Source organism: Amblyomma americanum, chromosome 3, assembly GCF_052857255.1.
Source record: "Amblyomma americanum isolate KBUSLIRL-KWMA chromosome 3, ASM5285725v1, whole genome shotgun sequence".
Lineage (NCBI taxonomy): Eukaryota > Metazoa > Arthropoda > Arachnida > Ixodida > Ixodidae > Amblyomma > Amblyomma americanum.
Genome location: NC_135499.1, coordinates 76,855,256 through 76,870,433, shown reverse-complemented (window position 1 = coordinate 76,870,433; position 15,178 = coordinate 76,855,256). Strand labels below are relative to the sequence as shown.

General features: G+C 42.7%; 1 protein-coding gene across 4 annotated transcripts in view; it reads right to left on the bottom strand.

Annotated features, from left to right (window-relative positions):
* Positions 1 to 13,964, bottom strand: part of LOC144124682 (chitotriosidase-1-like) — a 42,283-nt gene extending 28,319 nt beyond the window's left edge. For all 4 annotated transcript variants that reach the window (XR_013313252.1, XM_077657516.1, XM_077657515.1 and 1 more), the window contains exons 1-2: positions 13,588 to 13,964; positions 10,797 to 10,897 (exon numbers count right to left, since the gene is read on the bottom strand). Coding sequence is in view for 3 of the 4 variants with exons in the window: in XM_077657516.1 (XP_077513642.1) it covers positions 10,797 to 10,890 (94 nt within the window). In the remaining variant the exon portion in view is untranslated. The remainder of the gene's footprint in view (positions 1 to 10,796; positions 10,898 to 13,587) is intronic.
* Between the last annotated feature and the right edge of the window lie 1,214 nt (positions 13,965 to 15,178).

The following is a 15,178-nucleotide window of genomic DNA, read 5'->3' as shown; positions in this document are numbered from 1 at the left end:
GCTGGCAATTTAAAGCCGCAGCAGATTGCTTCCTTCCGGTTCATAGTGATGGTGTTTATAATCGTGGCATTCAGGCATACCGCTGTAACCGACATTTACAGCAGCTTCAGAAATGTGGTAGGCGAGAAAAGCGAAGTTGTTGGGGTTGGCGATCAATTCACTCTCGAATGCCTGTACACTATCGTTATAGTTAGCCCTTCTGCTCGGTCTAACAGAAGTGTTTAAAACTTAGTGGTGATTATCGGGGAGTGGTGCGAGGTCTTTGAAATACCACAGTGAACCATGAACAGAACCAGGAAAAGCAATATAGCCTCTAGTGGAACTGTTGCTAAGTGCATCTAGTGGTACCACTGAGATTTGTTTGCCACCTGCACGTAAGAGATTAATTTTCACGCATTTACAGCCTAAAGTAAAGTGCCCAATTTTGGCGTGCTGTTTCGCCCAGCAGTGAGCTGACCTGAATGTTGTCATTTTCGGAGGGCTTATGAGAAGGCTTCGTCTTGTCATAAAAAAAAAACTTAAAGCGCTGGCAGTGCACCACGTGCAACATAAAACGGCCCAGCAAATAACGTTCTGGGCTCTATATTTTTCGCAAACTCAAGGTGTTTACTGTGGCGTCTCTCCTTGGCGATTTCGGGGGATCGCACTTCAGGGTCACTTCGTTGACGGTCATTCCCACCAGATTTACACACACATGCTATGAGGGACAAATGTTTTGAGGAAGCGTGGATGACTGCCAAGTCTAATTTCAGTGATGCTAACCACGGTTGACTAGGTTTAGTAGCTTACGTTTCAGACACTAAGCTCAAATTTCGCCTCCACAGATATGGCTTTGACCCACCAGCAATATAATACAAGGGTAGAATTGGTAGCGCAAAAAAACACAGGGACACAGAAAGACAACACCACAAAGCGCTAACTTCCAACATAAGATTTATTTCGTAAAAGACGGGTGGTTTTTATACTGACTTATCATGCACTACTTTCAGACCACCGCTAGCACCGTATATCAGACAAATATAGGAGCTCCTTTGGCAACAGAGCAACTGAAGGACTACTTACACAATCATCATCCAACAAAGAAATCCATTCCGCTTGAATTATCTCTCTAGTTAAGCTGTTTTTGTGCATTTTCAAGACCACACATTTTTTTAGGTGTGCTACGCAATGACACACACGGCAGTGGGCTGACAAACCTTTTCCACGCATATCACTTAGATCACGCCCATGTTCCCGAAGCCTGTCATTCAGACATCTGCCTGTTTCCCCTACATACTGTTTGCCACAGGAAAGGGGTATCTGATGCACAACATTTTCAATGCAGTCAACACATTTGTTTTTATGTTTCTTAGTACAGCCAACCGTCTTTTTGGATTTTGTCAAATTTTTTGTGCACAAATAACTTTTTAGGGGCTGAAAAAATTACCCTGGCTCCCGAACGCTGCGCTATTTTTTTAAGATTATGGGAAAGTCGATGAAAGTAAGGAATAACTGCTACTTTCTCTTTCCTAAGCGTAGCCTCTTGAGTGACTTGCGTTTTTATCCGGCAGAAGTTCTTTAAAACACCTTCCGCTACTGAAACCAGAACATGGGAAGGATAACCGGCGTTTTCCAACCGCTTGCACTGCTGTGAAAAACTTTCATGCATGAGGTGCGGACAGGACTTCACAAGAGAATTAACAAACGAAAGGTGAACAATGGAACGTTTTACGAGTTTCGAGTGTGCTGAATGAAAAGGTAATAAAGGTTTTCACCTCGAGGTTTAAACAACCAGCAAGTCCGATCATGCTGTAGTATAATGTTGATGTCAAGGAATTTGATTACCCCCTTTTCAAGTAGGTAAAACGTTAGTTCTAGAGGACGGAAATGGTTACGGACCGAAGTGAGGATATTACGATCATTATCCTTGAAGGAACCGTCATTTGTGTTAAGTACAATAAGAAAATCATCCACATATCTAAAAATCTTGATGACATTGGTATTTTTTACTATATCCGCAAAAGACCTGTCCAACTGAGCTAAAAACAAGTCGCTAAGGATGGGTGCTATGCAAGAACCTATGCAAATGCCTTCTTTTTGAAGATGTTGTTTTTCGTCCCACACTATGAATGTAGACTTAAGATAAAATTTTAAATGTTCAAGAAAACCATTTACCGAGATGCCAGAAGCATTTTGAAAGGCAATAGGTCCGTACTGATCAATACAATCTTCAACCCATGTTAACAAAGCTTAATGCGGAATGGAATAATAAAGATCCTTTATGTCAACCGAAAAAACAGAAAGGCCATGTTCCTCATGTGACTTGAAAAAATCTAAAACCTGCTCAGAATTTCGGACAAGGAATGGATCTTGAATGGATAACATTTTCAGATTTTCTTGTAACAAAAGGGCAAGATTTTTGCCATGTACCATTCTCTGATACAATAACTCTAAGAGGAACATCAGTTTTATGGGTCTTTGCATTGAAGAAAACCTGAAGGAAGTCTTTTTTACAATCAGTAATTTCTTTAAGAACCGCCCCAAGGTTCAACCTAGTACAAAGTTTCTTCGCTTCGGCTTTTATCTTTGAAATTTTTACATTTGGATAGCAATTAAAGGCGGAGGACACAGCTTCACATGCTTTCTTATGAAAGAGCCCAGAAGGAAATACAGCAAATCTTCCTTCTTTGTCTGCAGGAAGGAGGCACAATGAATGATGTTCTAGGTAAGACTTAGCTCGATTTACGGGAAGTCTTGAAGGCTGTAACTTACATCGCCGCAAGGTGTCGACGCCTGCAGAAACACATCGGTCTGCCTCATGCTCGGGGATGATACGAGAAATCTGATGAACGAACGTGAGCCGCTCCGCTGAAGACGATTTTGGTTCCAGAGCAAACTTAGGTCCCAACGACAGAACAGATTTTACATGTTCAGGAAGATCCAGCCCTTGTGGCGTATGGATGACACACCGAGGTGAACGTGACTTATTGTCAAGCTGTCCTCTGAGGTAGTCCAGTTGTCGCTGCCAAATGAAGTCCGTAGTCTGGCTGGCACTCTCGTAACGTCTTCCCTGCTGTGAAAGGGCTTGACCTTTTGTGAACCAAAAGGTGGAGATATTCCTTGTAAAGGCGAGCTAGACGAAACGACTCAACCTTTAAAATCTTGCACACTCTGACGCCATGACCTCCTGATGGGATAAACCCTCCGAACAGACGCCTCACTTCATCCGGAAGCATATTGTTCCGGCAGCAGCTCTGTTGCCAAAGGAGCTCCTATGTTTGTCTGATATGCGGTGCTAGCGGTGGTCTGATAGTAGTGCATGATAAGTCAATATAAAAACCACCCATCTTTCACGAAATAAATTTTATGTTGGAAGTAAGCGCATTGTGGTTTGTCTTTCTGTGTCCCTGCGTTTTTTTGCGCTACCAATTCTACCCTTGAAAATGTACCAACAAGCCTAAGTTTCTACCCTTCTGAATTATATTTCTAGTACAACGGGCCCTTTTGTGTGTTCTGTGGACCTTTCGACTGTCATCACCATCATTAATGTCATGACCAACCGCGCTAGGACACTCTCATTCTGCTGCCGGAACAATATGCTTCCGGATGAAGTGAGGCGTCTGTTCGGAGGGTTTATCCCATCACGAGGTCATGGCGCCAGAGTGTGCAAGATTTTAAAGGCTGAGTCGTTTCATCTAGCTCGCCTTTACAGGGAATATCTCTACCTTTTCGTTCACAAAAGGTCAAGCCCTTTCACAGCATGGAAGACGTTACGAGAGTGCCAGCGGCTTGTCAGCAAGACTACGGACTTCATTTGGCAGCGACAACTGGACTATCTCAGAGGACAGCTTGACATTAAGTCACGTTCACCTCGGTGTGTCATCCATACGCCACAAGGACTGGATCTTCCTGAACATGTGAAATCTGTTCTGTCGTTGGGACCCAAGTTTGCTCTGGAGCCAAAATCGTCTTCAGCGGAGCGGCTCACGCTCGTTCATCAGATTTCTCGTATCATCCCCGAGCATGAGGCAGACCGATGTGTTTCTGCAGGCGTCGACACCTTACGGCGATGTAAGTTGCAGCCTTCAAGACTTCCCGTAAATCGAGCTAAGTCTTACCTAGAACATCATTCATTGTGCCTCCTTCCTGCAGACAAAGAAGGAGGTTTTGCTGTATTTCCTTCTGGGCTCTTTCATAAGAAAGCGTGTGAAGGTGTGTCCTCCGCCTTTAATTGCTATCCAAATGTAAAAATTTCAAAGATAAAAGCCGAAGCGAAGAAAACGTGTACTAGGTTGAACCTTGGGGCAGTTATTAAAGGAATTACTGATTGTAAAAAAGACTTCCTTCAGGTTTTCTTCGATGCAAAGACCCATAAAACTGATGTTCCTTTTAGAGCTATTGTATCAGAGAATGGTACATGGCAAAAATTTGTTGCCCTTTTGTTACAAGAAAATCTGAAAATGTTATCCATTCAAGATCCATTCCTTGTCCGAAATTCTGAGCAGGTTTTAGATTTTTTCAAGTCACATGAGGAACATGACCTTTCTGTTTTTTCGATTGACATAAAGGATCCTTATTATTCCATTCCGCATGAAGCGTTGTTATCGTGTGTTGAAGATTGTATTGATCAGTACGGACCTATTGCCTTTCAAAATGCTTCTGGCATCTCGGTAAATGGTTTTCAAGAATTTTTAAAATTTTATCTTAAGTCTACATTCATAGTGTGGGACGAAAAACCACATCTTCAAAAAGAAGGCATTTGCATAGGTTCTTGCATAGCACCCATCCTTAGCGACTTGTTTTTAACTCAGTTTGACAGGTCTTTTGCGGATATAGTAAAAGATACCAATGTCATCAAGATTTTTAGATATATGAATGATTTTCTTATTGTACTTAACAGAAATGACGGTTCCTTCAAGGATGATGTTCCTAATGTCCTCACTTCGGCCCCTAACCATTTCCGTTCTCTAGAACTAAAGTTTGAACTACCTGAAAAGGGGGTAATCAAATTCCTTGACATCAACATTATACTACATCATGATCGGACTTGCTGGCTGTTTAAGCCTCGAGGTGAAAAACCTTTATTACCTTTTCATTCAGCACACTCGAAACTCGTAAAACGTTCCATTGTTCACCTTTCTTTTGTTAATTCTCTGGTGAAGTCCTGTCCGCACCTCATGCATGAAAGTTTTTCACAGCAGTGCAAATGGTTGGAAAACGCCGGTTATCCTTCCCATGTTATGGTTTTAGTAGCGGAAGGTGTTTTAAAGAACTTCTGCCGGAAAAAAACGCAAGTCACTCAAGAGGATACGCTTAGGAAAGAAAAAGTAGCAGTTATTCCTTACTTTCATCGGCTTTCCCATAATCTTAAAAAAATAGCGCAGCGTTCGGGAGCCAGGGTGGTTTTTCAGCCCCTAAAAAGTTATTTGTGCACAAAAAATTTGACAAAATCCAAAAAGACGGTTGGCTGTACTAAGAAACATAAATACAAATGTGTTGACTGCATTGGAAATGTTGTGTATCAGATACCCCTTTCCTGTGGCAAACAGTATGTAGGGCAAACAGGCAGATGCCTGAATGACAGGCTTCGGGAACATGGGCCTGATGTAAGTGATATGCGTGGAAAAGGTTTGTCAGCCCACTGCCGTGTGTGTCATTGTGTACCACTCCTAAAAAAATGTGTGGTCTTGAAAATGCACAAAAACCGCTTAACTAGACAGATAATTGAAGCGGAATAGATTTCTTTGTTGGATGATGATTGTGTAAGTAGTCCTTTAGTTGCTCTGTTGCCAAAGGAGCTCCTATATTTGTCTGATATGCGGTGCTAGCGGTGGTCTGATAGTTGTGCATGATAAGTCAGTATAAAAACCACCCGTCTTTCACGAAATAAATCTTATTTTGGAAGTTAGCGCTTTGTGGTGTTGTCTTTCTGTGTCCCTGTGTTTTTTTGCGCTACCAATTCTACCCTTGAAAATGTACCAACAAGCCGAAGTTTCTACCCTTCTGAATATAATACAGCTGTGCACATTAGGTGCCCTGCGCGGGTCCTGTAGATATTTGTCCCCGATATTTTATAAGAGTACTCTGTTGTAATCGTGCGTTAGCCTGCTTTGTTTAGTTTTATACAGGGTGTCCCAGCTAACTTTATGTAAGGCTCAAAAATATGCCGCGGCACTCTAAAACGACGCGACCCAATCCATATTGGTGGCTGTTGTATGGCGAGCTCACATTGGTATTGTATTTTGCTTAATTGCATAATTAGTCGAGATAAATTAACCAACTTTGCGAGTAACGAAGATGACGAAAAAGTCCAATGAGAAAGCTGTAGCACGGTTCACGAAACCTCCAACTGACTAAACAGTTTCTAAGTGTCCATCTATTATGTATCGGCTTTTCCTTGCTCTCTACAGATGTCCGCGAAATACAAAAAAAAAACGTGATATGCTTGCTTGCGCGCCGCGATTTCAGTGCTATCAAACGTTCCTTGTAGGAACGAGCAGAACATTTAGCCCGGTGCGCTGCCGCTTAAAAGGTGACAGGTCAGCGACGTAGCAGCTGGCTGTGCGATATAGGCATGCGGTATGCTTCCCTTGTGGCGCTTGATAGCGACAAGCAGACACAGTCCTTATTACTTGTGCTCGCGTAAATCGCACAGCCAAGCGCCTGCGTCGCAGCCCTGTCACCGGGCTAAATGATCTCTTCGTTCATAAGCGGAACGTTTGAGAGCACTGCAATTGCTACGCTCAAGCGGGCATGTCACGTGGATATTTGTGTACTTCGCGGGCATCTGCAAAGAGCGGGAAAAAGCCGATAGGTAATGATGGACGTTAGAAACTGTTCATTTGGACCTTCCGAGTACCGTTATATAACTTTCTCAATGGAATTTTTAGCCTATCTGTGTTGCTTGTGAAGTTGAATAATTAATGTCGACTAAGTATGCAATTATGCACACAATACAAGAACGAGTGTGAGTTGCCACATACAACAGCCAGCAACATGCATTTGGTCGCTTCGTCTTATAGTGCCGCACGATATCTTGAAACCCTGGCTAAGGTTAGCTGGGACAACCTCTATGAAGGGTTCCGACTACTAATTAATATCGATATACGCGCTCATGTCCAGATTCTAAATGTTTTTCATTTGTGTAGACTTCCCCGCAGGGGGTCATCTGCAGCTCGCAGGCGTTGGTGAGTGGCGACACCACGGGTTCCCGAGCATCCGCAAAGACATCCCCGCAAGGTGAGGATGGTGAACAGTGCACCACAACGGACCCGGGCACCCGCACCTAACCGTGCGTGGAATCGCCGTTCCCGGGAAAAGGAGGTCCTGATGGTTGAGCCGATGCCAAGCGTTTGGACCTTTAAGACCCCTCGGTGCAGGCAACACATCACTTTGGCACCAGCTTCCTGTATACGGCACCTCTGCCTGACCCGACCGGAGGAAATCGGCAGTCACCTTTTTGTATCCTCCCCTCCATCTTTCACTTTCCTATCTCTTTCTCACAACTCTGCTATCTCCTACTCACTTTTTGCTTTTTCCTTTTTTCCTGGAGGCGAGGGTGAACCTTGTGTGACCAACTACCCTGAGTTTGGTCATATTTGACTATAGTTGAGGTGTACAGATGGCGTCAGCAGGACTTGCTTTCAAGTTCCTGTCCAGTCCCCTTGTTGGGCTCCGTGGTAGGCGGCTTGCACCACGGCCGAACAACACATTTATTCCATGACTCCTTTCCTTTCACAAAATGGAGGTTTCGGATCCTCCGCGACCAAGCAGACCTAGGCATCTGCGGAAGGTTGCTGAACTGCTTAAAATATTTTCTTTCTGACCGTTCATTCTATGTACGCTTATTCTCCACCTTTTCCAAAAAATTAATTCAGGGGAACGATGTACTGCAGGGATGTGTTTTATGTACTAAATTCCATTGATAAATAGTTCCAAAGTCAGTTATGCTTTCTCTATCTGTCGATGACCTTCAAATAGCATGCACATCCTTCAGCCTATCAATCTTTGAGGACAGATACAACTGACATTAAACGGACTTGCGATTTTGGCAGAAAGAAATGGGTTTAAGTTCTCAACACAAAAACAGTTGCTGTTTTTATTTCAGTCAGAAATGGTTTGCAGATTGACCCCACCTTGTACTTAAATGAAATTACACTTCCAGTTAAAAAGGACATAAAGTTTTGGGCATAACATTTGAAAAGAAACTCACATTACTGCCACACATAAACATAATCAAAAACAAAGCCTCCCAATCCCTGAATATACTAAAAGTTCTGTCATGAAAACGCTGGGGATCTGATAGGAAATGTTTTTTACAAATATATAGGTCTGCAGTACGCTCTACTCTAGACTATGGATTCGTTCTATATGGGTCCGCGAGGCCGCCTATATAAAACGACTGGACCCAGTGCATAACCTTGGTTTACGTCTTTCAACTGGCGCATACACAACATCCCCCATAATCAGTCTCTCGGTCGAAATCAATGAACCCTCCCTTAAAGACAGAAGAACTATGCTCACATGCCCATATGTCCGGAAATTTCGTTGCTTGCCGAAACACCTTTGTTATTCCATAGCAACAAACTGCACCTCCCGAACACTGTTCAACAACAAACCGCCGTCAGTTAGACCTCTGCTCTGCTTCGAAGATTGTTGCCAAACTTTAGGAATACTGGATACCCTTCCTGATACCGCCTCAGGGTACGACCCACTGCCCCCATGGTATAGCCTTCCCACTGTGTGTGACTTCACGTTAACACAATACCAAAATAAAAAGTCACATGAGCACATTTTACATGAATACCGAGCACTACAAGAAAATATGTGAACTACACAGAGATATACACGGATGGTTAAAAAACAGCAGATTATGTCGGAAGTGCGGTAGCGCAAGGAAACTGGCAAAAGATAGTAAGGCTACCAAACTGCTCATCTATTTTTACTGCGGAGTGTTATGCTGTCTGTGCAGCTGTAAGGAGAATACTAAATGATAGTTTGAAAAACAGCGTAATTTACACAGATTCACTTAGCCTACTAATGGCATTACATTCCAGAAATGCAATCGAACATTTTTTTAAGAAACATAATACATAACATAGAAGTAGTCAAAACAAAGGGACGAATCAAAATTTTGCCGGGTGCCGAGCCCTGTTCGAATAAATGGTAATGAAAGAACCGAAAATTTGCTGCACCAGCTCGCAGGCGTGAAATTGAGAAAAGACTGCATGAAATGAATACACAGTAATCTGAAGGCTAAATGGCAGAAAGCATGAGATAATGAAATAAAAAACAAGCTGCATTTAGTAAATCCTGTCCTTGGCAAATGGAAGACGTGTACACACCAGGAACGTTTTACAGAAGTAATTTTATGTCGTCTCTGCATCAAACACAAACACACCTGACACATAATTTTTTACTAGCCAATCAAGACAAGCCTCTTTGTGAAAGATGTTGACACGAGCTCACACTACACCATATTTTATTATCATGCGCAAAACTCGGAAAACTAAGAAAGAAATATTTTACTCAATTTTACAACTAATGCATTCTATTTCAGCCGGCGCTGCTCTTATGTGGTTATGCAATTGTTTATATGTCTTCTGTTTTCAACTTTTTAAGAGAAGCTGGTTTTCTTGATAAACTTTGAATTCCCCACTGGTCGTTGATGCACCTCAGCCAATTTCTCTTTCCTCAGAAGAACGCCGGGGTGTCTATTTCACATTTCATTAATATGGAGCCTCTTGCCCCATCAAGGACGGCTGCTGAGGTTACCCGACCTCCTTTAAAACTTTTAATATTAGGCATTTATAACTCTTCTTATCGCACTCAATACTAGGTACAAGGAAATAACTTTTGAAGCTTTTTACTCCACCATAATTTTTCTTTGTATATTCTTCAGAAAACAATTTTCCTATACCATGAGCTTGGCGCATGATAGCCTTAGCTGCTTATGCGCCACTGAACCCAGCCCAACACAACACAACATTTGTGTAGACTAAGATGCACCATCAAAGGCCACCCAGCTCATCTGTCCTGCGTGGCTGTTATTGAGATGGCTCAAAGGGCGATCCATCTTTGTTGCCTGCCATCTCCCGTACATCGTCGTTTGCTTCCTACTTGAGCACCTTGCAATACGTTGATGTTCGCGTAATCGCGGACACACAGCTATACAACTACCACGCTGTACGAGTAAATAGGTGGAGTGTGCGAGTAAACGTTAAACTGTTGAATATTTGTCTATATTTATGTCCTCTCGTGTAAGCTCTGCTAGTTCACTGCATAGCTGCTAGCGACTCCAAACAGCGGCCCCCGAACAATGGCCGACAATGTCAACTAAGTATATGCGAAGATAATCGCTCCGATTTTTTCTGCCCACTTGTGCCGGAAATCCACTCTGTATCCAAACATTCGTAAAAAGCTGTATCCAAACATTCGTAAATTATTCCGCTGCCGCCCATATATAGGCCACATGACTAGATGTGACATAAGCTCGCCTACGTGCAGCCCTCGATGGACTAGAACGTAAAGGCGGGCAAAAACGTAGGTCGCAAGACCAGGAGTGGAAGGATCACGAAGGCACTCATTCCCAGTGCCTAAAACCTCATAGCCAAGTACAATCCGGAACACTTCCATAATGGGCAAAGATTGAGCGCTCATGTTTTTCTTGGCATTGTAGAAGACTGCGATGGGGCTAATTTCAGAGACATCCGCTATAAATTTGTCACCGTGACCGTCAAACTTTTCTAAGGAAGCAACATTAAAATAGCAACACTGGTAAGCTACGCTCCAGAGCAGCCCAAAAGTGACCCACTCACAAGCGGCATCCCGAAGGCACTGGGAGGCAATCAGAGCAATGCGCAACACTGACGGAAATAGCCTCTTCTTGTAGAGCCTGGATGACAGACGCATCCTGATTCTGTAAGAAATACGAGACGTTAACATGCTATCCCTACCAAACGCAAATATCAACGGCTAGTGAACATTGATGTCTATACGTGCATGGTGTCCGGCAGGCGCATAGAACTGTTTAAGCATTGAATATGAACTCTAGTTTCCAGTGCCTACATTGTTTTTATTTGTTTATAAATTGTTTACATTAAAGACACGATCACATGCGTATAAGCATTAGGGAAGGGAGGTGTCAAAAATTTCCTAGTTAAGCAATTACAGCTATGTTACTAACAAATAAATAGTGATCGCCAGTCAGTGGCAAGCATCTAGGATGGCGATTTTAACTTTTGAATGTCCAGGGTAAAATCGAATGGAAATAACACTTACTTCTTCAAATTTGTATTCCAGCGTTGTTAACTTGATCCAACTGAGTTGAGACATACGGCGTGTGTGTGTGTAAGTAGGCGGGAGATAAATTCTTCCCGCAGTCAAATGTGGCAAAATATGTTCAGAGAAGAGCGAAGGCAAATTCTTTCGCGATGTCGTGCAAGGGATGGTAAACGAAGGCTGGAATTCATAGCAGTTGCGGTTGCAAGTCTCTTGTATCTGGCATGGTTACAAAGAGCGTGAAGTTGCAAATATGCAATCCCGTTAAATGTATATGTTTAGGAGATAGCATTCTTCGATATTGTATGACTGTGTACAGAAATTGTTCACTCAGCCGACAAAAAAAATCAATAAATTTCTGCACAGAATATGTAAAAGTATAGCATATAGAGCAAGCCCGTACGAGGCGTAAAAATAAGAAAAAATGAAAAAATATTCCCGTTAAATTTTAATTAGCTTTATGCCTACGTTGTCTTGACCTCTCGATATTATAACACCCAATTCAGAACGCTGATCAACAAAGAAGGAACATCAAAAGTAATAGAGATGCCATATTCCGAAAGTGTACACCACATTATGGAAAAAGAATTAGAAATCCCTATGTGCCACATCTCTTTTAACAAAGTGGCCACAGAGTACGCGAAATTCGATAGTAACAAAGAGGTAAACAAGATGGTAAAGAATTAGTCATTCCTCTTTCATTAAATGTAGTTTGTGTAAAACCCTTAAATTTTTTCTTGCTTTCAATCGAAAAGAAAATCATTTACCACTGCCTTACAAGTTGTATACACTAATGCATCTGTGTCCTTCCTGTGTTACCTTTGGTACTGGGAAAGTGCCTGTTTCTTTTTCGTCGTTTCCTGTTAATTGTTTCCTTTTGTTACAAATGTAATCAAATCTTTTCTACACACAGGCCTTGAGACTTATTCCGATTATTTCTTTATATAGTACATGTTTTCCCGATACGTACCCGCTGTCCTGCCTACCCACCCACAAGTACAGTATGATTAGGTGCATTTGAAAACGTGTACACGGAAATACAAATTATAAAAAAGAATACAATTAATACTATAAAGTAAACTGAACAGAAACATTCTGGACTATTTCTACTGAGTGATTTAAGTTGTGCTTATGTCGGTCCCATAAAAATGCTCAGTACCTGAGTTTAAGCAGGACTACTGTATTGCATAGAATTTTAAAGAAGACGGTTCTTTAGCAATATCAGTCCCATAATAGTGCACATAAGATGTTAGCACTGTGAACACCAAGTTATTGATAACGGAGAGCGCAGTATAAACAGACGCCATTAAGGTTATACGGGGGCAAAACGTCAATCACTCAATGCATACGAATAACTTTACACTTGTCGTTTAGGTGCCTTACCATTATTTGGGGCCGATCAAGTGAAGGTCAGCTTGAGGCGTTCATAAGCCGCTGTCGCATTACATTTCGGGTAATGTTACACAGCTGAATGAAATCTAGGGAGTTAGGTCAATAATATAAATACAGATATAAAAAGGGCAGAGCATGACAGATTTAATAGCACCGCAATGAACCACGTTCAGCTCGAAGATCAAGTCACTAACAAAAAATAACTGTAAACAGCTTCTACACGGGTACCAGGGTAGAAATCTAAAATTAAAGTTATGATCTTTCTTTCGGTTTACTACGTGCGCGTGGAAAGTGTGCTTTGTCTTAGTTTGACATTAGTCAACTTAAGGGTGATGCGGCGATATTTATAAGGCGAATATGTGCCGATGAGATGCGCACGTTTTATTGAGGTCTCGTTTGCTGTTGAGAATGCCTAGTAGATTTTCTTTTAAACACTGTTATGTTTCCAGCGAAGATCAACGTGAATGAGAAATTCCTCAAAAAAGCAAATTGCTGCGTTGTGATATGTCCTTTCCTCATCGATACAAGATAGAGAACGACCATGTTGCGCCGTCAATGCATATAGGGACTTTTCAATGGGAGTCACTTTTTCGCAGAGTTGGTATAGAGTGTTGGCTTTTTTCTAAAAGATGTCCAACATTTTTTAAAGATGACCAGTTTTCCTCTCAGCACTTTTTTGGCTTAATTTTACGTTAGAACGGGCTCCGTTTTATTCTTAGCACACTGCACAGATAGTCCGTGTGAATCTTTCAGGAGATCGAATATGATAGCCCCTTTTTCGGAAGACTGATCCTCTAAAACCAAGGCTTCACGCCGGAACTCAAAATGACTAGTCAGTGAGTTCCGCATTCGGTTCTCCGTAACCGGAAAATAGTAGCGGGAAAATGGAAGAAATAGAGTCGCGAACAACATTAAGGAACACTTGTGGAGCTTTACCTTATATTGCGTTATTCCGGTTTTGTTGCGCGTTCTTCCTGGTCCTTTGGTGAAAGAAGTTGCAGTGGCGATGGGCGCAACATAAACACCCTGAGGGCTGGCTGTGCTCCTTGTATTTTTGAGGCGTCTCCACGAGTTATTATTGCATGAATGTAATATGGGCCACAGAAGTCAGCATTCTGCTCCTGCTTTTCTTCTTCTAAAACGGAAGTTTGAAACACTCCTTTTTGAAGAGACTTTTAGCTTGGGAATATACAATTGTGTTTTGTAAGCGGACAGAATAAGAGTGCGTCAGTGCTACACACTGCTACACAACGTAACCTGTTGCTAAAACGTGTCGAAAACAGCGGCTGGTCGAAATAAAATGCGTCGCGGAGAAACGTACTTTGAAGCACTGCCACGTATGTTATCTTGAGGACAATACAGCTGCGTAGAAAAGCTTTCTATTTTCCTTTCCCATTGTTACGCGGTGGACTGAAATTGAACGCACAAGATCCGCAGGTGTATAGCTACCCGGCCCTGGCTTAAGGCAACGAAAGAGCACCCATTGTAAGTGCGCAGTGCCTTTTTCGCAGCAGTACCGTGCTCCGAGGGCGGGGTAGCGCTCACTTCATTATCTAGCAGGCGACTTTTTATTGTCCAGAGGCGCAGTTTCAGGACGCTGGTCTACGGCACTCAGGTTATCCTTGCAGTCGTCAAGCGCCGGCAAGTGCAGCAGCGCCGCCACTCCGCTTCGAGACCGCTCCATCCAGAGTCACGCCAGCCTGGTTAAATTTTCGCAAAGGCGCTATCATTATATGTGACAGCGAGTCGAAAATACCGAGGAATTTTTGCTTTAGCCTGCTGCATAAAAATTGAGTAAAAGTTAAATGTGCGACACGGTGGGCTCGCCTTTCTAAAATAGCTTAGGCGATCCTCGGTAAATCGTTTAAATACGTTAGCAGCGAAATGTTCATAACATCCGAGGTCTACACGCTAAAGTTCGCTATATCTTTGGCGGCACACTTAGGTTCGTTATATCCGAGGTCGACGCACTGAGTTCGTTGCATGCGACGTTAAGGCTCGAAAGTTCGTTGTATTCGAGGTAGCCCGCACATTTCGGTGCATCCAAGGTTAACTCGGGAAAGTTCATTATATCCATGGTGGCATATGCTATTAGGTTGGCTAAGCTCGAGGATAACACACTAAGTTCGTTATATTCCTGGTTTTATGCAAAAGTTCATTATATCCGACGTGGTATACCAAGTCCGTATGCCTAGGTAGTGCGCAAAGTTCATTCGTAGCCCGGTGAACAGGCTGTGACCTGCCCACCTTGGCAGGTGGCCGATCGAGTTGTTTCGATACTGACGAACAGGGCGCGCCAATTACGTTGGTAGACACCCTTGTAATGCGAATGCATTTATAGTCTGCAGTGGAAGAACGCGTTCGCATAATTTGCCATTGCATGAGTCCCATCATTCTTCCTAACCTACAGTGTGATAAGGTGTCAGCTTGTTGATGTCTTTGCTTAGTGCAGTATATATGAATGACCTGCATTGGTACGTTCGCGCCAACCTCGCTAAGTCCTGGGGCACCCCACGACACCAAGCTT